At 33.2% G+C, this 11280-nt stretch overlaps 1 protein-coding gene across 1 annotated transcript; it reads right to left on the bottom strand.

Moving 5' to 3' along the window:
• Nucleotides 1-486: 486 nt before the first annotated feature.
• Nucleotides 487-4743, bottom strand: LOC140818271 (phosphatidylinositol:ceramide inositolphosphotransferase 2-like). The gene is made up of 12 exons (XM_073178189.1): nucleotides 4240-4743; nucleotides 4036-4125; nucleotides 2500-2586; nucleotides 2343-2411; nucleotides 2180-2260; nucleotides 1936-2007; nucleotides 1734-1791; nucleotides 1554-1656; nucleotides 1356-1451; nucleotides 1223-1269; nucleotides 1003-1124; nucleotides 487-896 (listed from the first exon to the last, which is right to left on the bottom strand). The coding sequence occupies exons 1-12, from the start codon at nucleotides 4306-4308 to the stop codon at nucleotides 816-818; spliced, it is 975 nt and encodes a 324-aa protein (XP_073034290.1). The 5' UTR covers nucleotides 4309-4743; the 3' UTR covers nucleotides 487-815.
• Nucleotides 4744-11280: the final 6537 nt, after the last annotated feature.

The following is an 11280-nucleotide window of genomic DNA, read 5'->3' as shown; positions in this document are numbered from 1 at the left end:
AGAGCAAATGTGTATGGAGAGTCGCTTTCACCAAATAATTAGTATATCCCATGATTCAGAAAGCATCATTGGTTCTTAATAAAAGGGTTATCATTAAACGAGCTCGTGTGAATACTGAGTTATTGTCTTCAATTTAGTGCCGCTTGAATTAATAAGTATTCTGTCAAGCAGTGAAGTGTGAGTGGGCTCCCACAAGCACATGGAATAAGCCAATTCTTCATAATTCTTGAATAAAGTAATGGAGAAGTTCATTCATAGGTAAGCACGGGAGAAAGTAGCCTCTACAAGGCATGTGATGGCAAGATGCTATCCGATAAAGACATTTTCCAGTTTCGCAAGGTTCTTTAATCAGCAAGGCAAGTTGCTTTTCTTTTCTTGTTTTTTCTCTTTCTTGCAACGTTAAGCATGTGTGATGACAGACGTGTATGTTTCACAAAAACAATTCAAACACAGATGCGTGGAAGTCGAAAAATGGGATACGGCAGATGGGTCGGTTAATATGATGTAGCGTGAAGAAACAGCGCGATTTCTCAACTTCATAAATGAACATGGTTTTCTTGATTTTGATATTTCATTGCAACTCATACAGGATTAAGCATAAATAAGAAATGAAGATATGTAACCATTGAAGGGATTAGAAAAACATGGAATTCCATGATACATTAAGGTGTCTTTGAGACCACATCGCAGGACCGGTTCATGAACCATGAAATTTGAAAAGCATTACCCGGTCTCCACGAACAAGAATGAAAATTATATTGTGATGACTTTCGGGAGATCGTTGTGAAGTAGCAAGAAGTTATTCCGTTCCTAGACTATACAGTGTTAATAACAGCTTCAACATGCACGACGTTTCCATCTTCCAAAACCTTGCCATTGATTTGAGTTCTTGGCCTCTGAACAAGAAACAAACAAATGTTAACAGAAGCTGTATGGTCGAGGAATCTGTGCAAATTACAAAGAAGTGAAACAAGGGTTGGTGGGGAGCCAGTTTTATTTTACCCAGTCGGCAGTAAAATCTCCGGAATGCCCATTAAAAAGTTTGTGATTAACCCCTTCCTTGGTTTTGCTATCCTTGCTCAATGGGAGCAAAAGTGCTGCAGCTCCAGAACGATCTGGAAGTTCTGCACGAACAAAACTCAAGTCGGACTTGAAATGATAGGCAAAACAAGATGAACATATTCAAGCAGACACGGCCATTCAGAGAACAACAAATGCTAACCTGGCAATTTTTTGTCAATAAAGAACACCACCAAATTAACAGTGTACCTGAGATAACATTGTGTGTCGTTCAGACCATTTCTAAGATTTATGAGCTAAAATTCGTTAGTACAGCTTGGTTGTTTTGTTTTTACCATGCCACAACCACATCAACTGTGTAGTGTTTACGCGATGCAATGATCAACAAACTCTGAATCACAACAGTAAACCAGGCACACTGTTTGAGAAACCTGCCTCACCACATCGAGAAACATATCAGAATTTGAAAGTTCCATATTTGCAGATTACATGTTGAAACTTCAAACATATCATGAGATGGTTCACGGTATTACCTTTGAGTGCCATATTTATTATACGTACGCACAAAGACTAGAGAGAATATCATGTGAGAGGAAAATATCAAATCACCACAGCCGAAGAGCACCCCCCGTGGAACTGAACCATAAGAATTCCAATAAACAAACATATATATAATATACATTTACAGAAAGCAAAGGAAAGCAAAGTGTTACCTATCAATAGAACTTCTAGCATATTATCAGGACGAGGCAGTGTGGCGAACTTTGACCCCTAAACCATCCAAAACAATATTGCAAATATTAATTGTGCTGTTCACTTACAACTTCTAAAGAAAATACAAATAGATACTGACTATCTTCAGCAGAAAGCAATCATATCAACTGAGAGAAAAAAATGATCCTAGCAGGGTCTTACCTCCCGACAATGGTAATTTGGACCAGGTAGTTGAGTAGAATAAAAGGTAATGATCCGAAGAATTTGACAAGCCTGCAACAATGGGAAATTAAATGCAGAAAATTAACATGAGAATTATCGTACTTGTAAAATGCCAACGAACTAGATTGAGAACTCCTAGCCCTAAATATAGTCCCATTAAATTTTCACGGAGGTTCATAATTTTTCACCGAGTGATCGATTTAAGATTCAAAATAAAACTTACAACTAAGCATGCCAAGACCCTGCACCATATCAGGACTGTGTAAATCTTCTTGCTCTTCAAAATGAATGGATGGAAAGTCCACTGCATATGTATTTGAAATATTTAAAGCATTTAACTTTACTGAAATTTGGGGAAAAAATGATGCAACAGAGCGAAAACTCACCAAGACAAAAGATAGAAAAATGAAGGTAAATACAAATTCGCTGACGTAAGCTTTATCTTGCCCCAGCTCCTACAGTTCCAGAAAGTTGAAATCATACATAATTCTCCAGAAGGACCAGAAATAGATATAATAAGCAGCACAACTGAAAAAAGCTTACTGGAAGAAGGAAAAAGCCAGCATCCTGAAGTATTGGTCCTGGTCGATGAAAATAATGAACTCCTCGAGCTGCCAACCCATGGATATACTGAAGTAAACAGATGAGATAAATTACACAAGTAAGAATCTCCAGAGAAAATAAAACATAACATAAGCAAATGTTCAACATCCTGTAGGAAATTGCGAACTCATTAAATATTGATAAACAGGCTGGAAAGCAATTAAATCTTTTCCTTAAATAGAAGAATGTTACGGCCCAATGACAGATTTTTTCTTTTAAACCTTGCATTTCCAGAATGCATGCCAAAAGTGCATGAGAACTCCAGATTATATGTCATAAAAACTGAGATCCATTTAACTAGAAAGATCATATTGCTCGTCAAATTAAGGTTATGACAAAGTCGCATACTTTTACAGTGTCACAACAGAAGCTTCAAGATCAAAATTATGCAAAATACTAAACAGCATATTTAATCTCTTAGTGTGAGTAAAGAAGAGAACTATCTCTAGCAATGTTAATTAACGGAAACCTAGAGTTCACTAGTTACCAAAGTTGTTACCTAATATAGATTTTCCAAATTACAAACAGTAGAATAAGAAGTAACTCTCAGCAGTTCAAAATATCGAAAGGCCCCCGAGCACAGTAAATCAATGCATTAAAATAAACTGCCACAAAAAGTTAATTTTTTTTAAAAGAAAATAGCCAAAAGCATGGAGAATGATAAATAGTTGGTCGATTTCTGTAATGCTTGAGCAAATTAGTCTGCATGCCATGATTGCCTTAGAATTATAATCAACTACGGATCCCTTTAAAACTTATAAAATGATGAAAAAAATCCATATGGCCGTTCTATTCATGGAGACTAAACAACCATAATTTAGTACCATTCCCACTGGATACCCCTTTGTCACATGTGCCCGGAAACTATTGTTCCATAAGCATATAATCAATGTCAGCAAACTCACGTCAAAATTATACTTTATCTTTGTTGCTATGATGAACACACATTTAAACAACCTGAAACACCACATCACTAAAAAAATGTACTATCCAAACAAGTAAAATCAGGTTCACACGCCACCACTAAATTCATTCTTAGCCACGAATCTTTAAAAGAAACAACTATTACAAGTGCAAACCAAGTTTTGGAAAGATTTTTCGGTCCATTTCACTTTTGAAAATAACTGATATCTTCAACTAAATCTCTAGTCTATACAGGCATAAGCTGTCATGTTTTTTCTCTCCATTGAAAAGCCAAAACAGATTATCATTTCGATGTATTGAAACGAGATTACTAGACTCCAAAATCTCCAATAATTGAATGAAAACTGGATTCTGAATTCCTGATAGTAATTACTTTGAACAAAGAATCGCGATTCAGGCATATTAAAATGAACTTAACAGGTTTTCACATTGCATGTTCTCATGTCAGATTAATACCTGCACTAAAATTGATCGGACTACATCACCAGCCAATTAGTAATTATAAGCAAGCGGAGATTATCCTATCAACATAAACAGTAGAAATGAACAAACCTGACAGATGAGACCCCCTAAAATATATTTCCAATTTTCTGCAAGAAGGTTGATTTCTGTAATAGTTTCCGCACAAAATCTCTTCCAAAACTTCGGATCACAAAATCCAAAAAACACCCATCAATCAAATAATCCGAGGTAAATAACATGAAAATCAAACTAAGAAGAGCACGAAATGCTCCATGGAAGGGGAAAAGGTCGAACCTTTGAAGCCTCGCGACCAACGTAAAACGACATATCTTCTACGTATGCTTCAGAAAACAGCAATTCCATATTACATCACAAACAGACCCCGTAATCTGAACAATTCATCAACAAAAAGAACACAGCGTTCCTATATCCGATCGAGAACCCACCAAGAAAAAAAAAGATTCCACCCTCAAGATTAAAAAAGAACACAAAAGGCAAAAACCCAGTTGCCAAATCGAGGGCCTTGTAGATAATGATCGATATCTGCGCTGGCAGTGCCAAAAGAAATTTGAATTTTGAAATTAAAATCGCAGAAGTAACCTCTTTTTCTCTCTCTTACAAGTGGTGGGCATGTATGCGGTTATTAGTTTTTTGTTTCTCTCCTTTTTCTCTCCTTTTTCTCTTCTCTCCTTCGACAGTTTCTTCTTCGTATGTTTTCTCTCGCACACACAATTTATACAAAATCTAGTTTTGATTCGTCTCCAGTTTCTGCTGAAACGCGAGTTGAACGCGGAGAGACGGTTGAGATGGACTTGGGAGAGAGGGAAGAAGGTGAATAATTTTTTTTTAAAAAAAAACAAATGTTTTTCAAAGCCAATAAAATTATAATATTATAAAATAAAATAAAGTTAAATTAATTAAAATTTTCCAGTTTAATAATTATCTTTTTTAAGACAGGGATCGAAATATAATATTTAAACACACTGTCAATTATAATTTTTGATAAAACGTTAACTTTCGATCTCAACTCATAAAAATATGATATTATAATAGAAATATATAATAAGAATATTTGGTTGAGTTCGTAAATATGTGTAGCAACAAGAATATTGCATCTTTATGAACTATTATTTTTTCAATTTTTTCCTCACATAATAACTAATTAAGGAAAAAATAAGTGAATTTCAAATTAAAATGATAAGAAGGCAATGCAAAAGATAAATGAAATAAAAACTTTTGTGGGACGGTCTCACGAGTCGTATTTTAGAAGATTGATCTCTTATTGGGTCATCCATGAAAAAGTATTACCTTTTATACTAAGGGTATGTTTGGTTGAGTGGATTAAATAAGGATAGATTAATAGTCAAATATTTATCGTTAAAATTTTAAGTTGTTTTAATAATTATTTTAACCCGGTTTAAGATCCAATTTTATGGATAACTATTTGATTAATAAAATTGGATCTTAAACCGGGTCAAAATGATTATTAAAACATCTTAAAAATTTAACAATAAATATTTGACTATTAATCTATTCTTATTTAATACACTCAACCAAGCACACCCTAAGAGTATTACTTTTTATTGTGAATATTGGTAAGATTGACTCGCCTCACAAATTAAGTTTCGTGAAACCGTCTCACAAAATACATACTCAATGATTTTTGGTTCCAAAAGTCCCATTTGAGTTATGGGTTTTTGGTCAAGCCAATCCAATTTTTTCAAAAAAAAAAAAAAAATTAAAATAATCGATGTCCATTTTATAATATATATATATATATATATATATATATATATATATATATATATATATATATATATATATATATATATATATATATATATATATATATATATTCTAGAATGTATACATTCTAGACTGAATAGCATCTTGCTATTTAAAATGGACATTGATTATTTTAATTTTTTTGAAAAAATGGGGGTTGACTGGTGGCTTGACCAAGCCAAACCCATGACTCAAATTGGACTTTTTGGAAGCTTCCTTCATCCAGTATTGTGTGTGGAATTAGGACTAGTCCATTTTGACATCAAGGATTAGTAACATGAAAATAAATTTTAAAAAAATGATATTTTTCGAATTATTTCATGTTGTATTTGGATTGATACAAGTCAATAGATTTCGGTCATTGTTTGATTGTTATAATAAAATAATATGTTAAATTTTAAATCAATGATTTACGTATATTACTAATAATATAAATTAAAATGAATTTTAAATGAAATAATTATTTGAGTGAACTTGAAATTCATCATAATTAATATAAAATACTATATAAATATGTAAGAATTGGATTTGAAATTTTTTATTTTATTTCTTAAAAAAACAAAAAAAAAATTGAAATTTATTAATCCAAACTCTGAAAGAACGTAAAATTTCCAATAAGTTTGCCATGTTAATAGGAAAGAAAGTTGTTTTAGATTATTTTTTTCAATATATTTTAAAAAAAACTAATCAAATTTGTATGAACAATCTCACAAGAGTATAAGATTTTTTTTCAAAGAATCCAATAAGTGGTTGGGCAAAATTTGGGAAGGGAGACTGGCGGCTGGCCTCCTCAAGGGGACTTGACCGCAAAAGGATTCAGCCAACTAGTGGGGGACTGTCCTGTTTGCATGATTGGTTTGGGCATTCAATGTATAATTAATTAAAAATTAAGATCTCCGCACGTGATTTATTGATTATATTAAAGTTTTATATGTTGAAAATATAATATTAAAATATGTATGTTGAATGTTGAATGTTGAAAATTAGGTAAAATTAGGTGTTGAATATTGAAAATTAGTGTGTGATGATGTATGTAATGAGGTAATTTATTTTGGAATATTTGTATATGAAACTCTATAAATAGAGCACTCATTTGTGAATGAAATAACAATTGAGTTGAGAGAAAAATATTATAAAGTGTGTAGTTTGATAATTTTGAGAGTTTGAGATTTTTACTTTTTACCGTAAATTTTTACTTTTTCACAACACGTTATCAGCACGAAGCTCTAAAAGTCCTACATACTTTTCCAAGCTCCAAACAGAAGAAAAAGGTAACAAAAGTAATTATATTTATTTTACTGTTATTTATTTATTGTGTATTTATTTAATATACAATATAATGTTATTATTAGAAATAATAAAATAAATTTTTCATAAACTTGTTATAAATCCTGGGAGGATGTTAAGACGACATCCCACACTCCCGGCAAGGGATACGACAAGTATAAAAGCCTATAAGGTTTTTAAACAAAATAAATTATGACAGTCGTTATAATATTATGATATGATATATATAATTATTTAAACATGTCTAATATTATATATACCATATTATTACCATAAAATTATACAAATACATACATTTATTCTTTTATTCACCAACGGTCATAAACGGTAACAAAACGGATAGTTTTTGCCCTATAAATATGATCTCTCAAACTCATTCAATCACCCCAACTTTCTCTTCTTCTCTAAAAATTATTCTTCATCAAATTTTCGGAGAAAAAAGAAGATGGCTTTCGCAAGATTATTTTTAATTATTTTAGTTATCATACTCACGAGTCTTGTATTTATCGGAGAATATCCTCCTCGTGTGTTTTCTTTATTTTTACGAATACTTGTACTTGTTGTTTATCCATTACTTTGTATTGCAATATTCATTAACTAATAAAATGCATCGTGATTTTTAGTACCACCATGGCAAACTTGACAAAGCTCGAATTCATCGCTCTTGACATTACTGGGAAAAATTATATGCCATGGACTCTAGATGTAGAAATGCATCTCGAGTCATTGGGTCTAAGCGAGACCATTAAAGAAAATGGCATATGCACGTCACAAGAAAAGGCAAGAGCCATAATATTTTTACGTCGACATCTCGACGATGGATTGAAATGTGAATATCTGACTGAAAAAAATCCCATGGCTTTGTGGAAGGGATTAAAAGAAAGATTTGAACATATAAGAGAAGTTATACTTCCGACCGCCCGGGATGAATGGAATACATTAAGATTCCAAGACTTTAAAAAAGTCAGTGAATACAATTCGGCGATGTATAGAATAATCTCGCAATTGAAATTTTGTGGCCATGAGATTACTGAATCTGAGATGCTTGAAAAAACATTTTCCACATTTCATGCATCAAATATTACTCTACAGCAACAATATAGAGTACGTGGATTTGCCAGATATTCTGAACTCATCGCCTGTCTTCTTGTGGCGGAAAAGAACAACGAGCTTCTAGTGAGAAATCATCAGTCCCGACCCACTGGATCAACAGCATTTCCCGAAGTAAATGCTGTAAATAAAAATGAATTTAAACCTCGGAACCAAAATCAAATTCAAAGACAAGATTTTGGTCGAGGTCGAGGTCGAGGTCGTGGACGTGGACGTGGACGTGGATTTGGCCGTGGTCGTGGTCGAGGCCGTGGTTTTGAAAATAATAGAGATAGTTATTTTTATAACTCATCTCAAAAGAGCGTCCCAAACCATCCACAGAAAAGGCATCATGAGAATACAAGTGTTAATGAGAATCACTCAAAAAGATATGAAAGTTCTTGTTACAGATGTGGTACTCCAGGACATTGGTCCAAAGTTTGTCGAGCCCCTGAGCACCTTTGTAAACTTTATAAAGAATCATTAAAGGGGAAAGAAAAGGAGACCAACTTCACTGAACGCAGTGACCGTTTGAGTGATTCAACTCATCTTGATGCTGGTGATTTTATGAATGATTTCTCTGGAAATGATCAACATGTTGGTGGGATAGAAATGAACAATTTTGATGCTGCAGATTTTCTCAATGATTTTTCTGAAAATGAACAATATAGTGGTAGAATATAAATGTACAATAATTTGTTTTTCATGTATTCATAAAATAATGTTTTATTGTATAATTATGATATGTGTTATATTTAAATATATATTGCCAGTAATTTATTTCATTGCATATTTTTTTGAAGTTCAAATATGGAAAATGCTATGAGCAAAGCTGAAGTTTGCATACCCGATAGTGGTACAACGCACACTATCCTCCGAGATAAAAGATATTTCTTGGAACTAAAACCAACAAAAACAACGGTGAATACAATATCAGGTCCTGTAGACTTGATTAAAGGATGTGGTAAAGCACAATTTTTGTTACCTAATGGTACAAAATTTTTGATCAATGATGCTTTATATTCACCACAATCGAAAAGAAATTTGTTGAGTTTTAATGATATATATTCCCATGGGTATGATACTCAAACAATGAATGAAGGGAATGAGAAATATATGTGTCTTATCACATATAAATCAGGAAAGAAATATGTGATTGAAAAATTACCAATGCTCCCTACTGGATTGCATTATACACATATAAGTCCCATTGAATCAAACATGGTAGTTGATAATTCTTCGATATTAACCAATTGGCATGATCGATTGGGACATCCTGGTTCAACAATGATGCGAAGAATTATAGAAAATACACATGGTCATCCGTTGAAAGACCAGAAGATCTTTCAGAATAATAAGTTTCAATGTAAAGCTTGTTCTCTCGGAAAACTTATTATAAGACCATCACCAGGCAAAATCCAAACTGAATCACCAATGTTTCTTGAACGTATTCAGGGTGATATTTGTGGACCAATCCATCCACCATGTGGTCCATTCAGATACTTTATGGTATTGATTGATGCCTCCAGCAGATGGTCACATGTATGTTTATTGTCAACTCGAAATGTTGCATTTGCAAGATTACTTGCTCAAATAATAAAATTGAGGAATCAATTTCCCGATTATACAATCAAGAAAATTAGACTTGATAATGCTGGTGAATTTACTTCCCAGACTTTCAATGATTATTGTATGTCTATGGGAATCATTGTTGAGCATCCTGTTGCTCATGTACATACACAGAATGGATTGGCTGAATCATTGATTAAACGTCTGCAAATGATTGCTAGACCAATGATTATGAAAACAAAACTCCCTATTTCTATATGGGGACATGCAATTTTACATGCCGCTGCATTAATTCGCATCAGACCAAGTGCATATCATAAATACTCCCCATTACAGCTTGCATTTGGTCAAGAACCAGACATTTCTCATCTGAGAATTTTTGGATGTATGGTGTATGTGCCTATTGCACCACCGCAACGAAAGAAAATGGGACCTCAAAGAAAGGTTGGAATTTATATCGGTTATGATAGTCCATCAATCATTCGATATCTTGAACCTCAGACAGGAGACGTGTTCACAGCACGTTTTGCTGATTGTCATTTTAATGAGGAAATCTTCCCAATGTTAGGGGGAGAACAGAAACATACTGAAAAGGAAATTTCGTGGTATGTATCATCATTGTTACATATGGATCCAAGAACAAAACAATGTGAAAAAGATGTACAGCAAATTGTGCACTTGCAAAGAATAGCAAATCAAATACCAGATGCATTTGCAGACACAAAAGGGGTAACTAAATCATATATACATGCTGCAAATGCCCCTGCTCGAATTGAAATTCCAAAGAAACAAATGGAAGATACTCATGATGTCATTAAACGCCTGAAGCGTGGAAGGCCAGTCGGTTCCAAGGATAAAAATCCTCGAAAAAGAAAATTCATAGAGAAACACGATGATCACAAAATAAAGAATGATGTTTCTGAAGAAACACATGATGATCACAAAATAGAGAATGGTGTTCCTGAAGAAACACATGATGATGAAAATGTTCTGTCAGAACCACAAACTGACGAGAATCATGAAATCTCTATCAATTACATTAATACTGGAAAAATATGGAACCGAAAAGATATAGATGAAATTGATGATATATTTTCTTATAATGTGGCAATCGACATCATAAATGATAACGAAGATCATGAACCAAAATCTTTTGGTGAATGTAAAAATCGGCAGGATTGGATAAAATGGAAAGATGCCATCCAGGTTGAATTAGATTCGCTAAATAAACGTAATGTTTTTGGACCTATAGTCCTTACACCTGAAGGTGTAAAACCTGTTGGATACAAATGGGTTTTTATTCGAAAGCGAAATGAGAAAAATGAAATAGTAAGATTTAAAGCTCGACTTGTTGCACAAGGTTTTTCTCAAAGGCCTGGAATTGATTATGAAGAAACGTATTCTCCTGTGATGGATGCAATTACGTTTCGGTATTTGATTAGCTTGGCGGTATCTGAAAATTTAGAAATGCGTCTTATGGATGTTGTTACAGCTTACTTATATGGATCACTTGATAGTAATATATATATGAAAATCCCTGAAGGATTTAAGATGCCTGAAGCACAAAGTTCAAAACCCAGAGAATGTTATTCTGTGAAATTACAA

Source organism: Primulina eburnea, chromosome 17 (assembly GCF_022965805.1).
Source record: "Primulina eburnea isolate SZY01 chromosome 17, ASM2296580v1, whole genome shotgun sequence".
NCBI lineage: Eukaryota > Viridiplantae > Streptophyta > Magnoliopsida > Lamiales > Gesneriaceae > Primulina > Primulina eburnea.
Note: the sequence above shows the minus strand (reverse complement) of the source record. Positions and strands in the feature narration are given on the sequence as shown.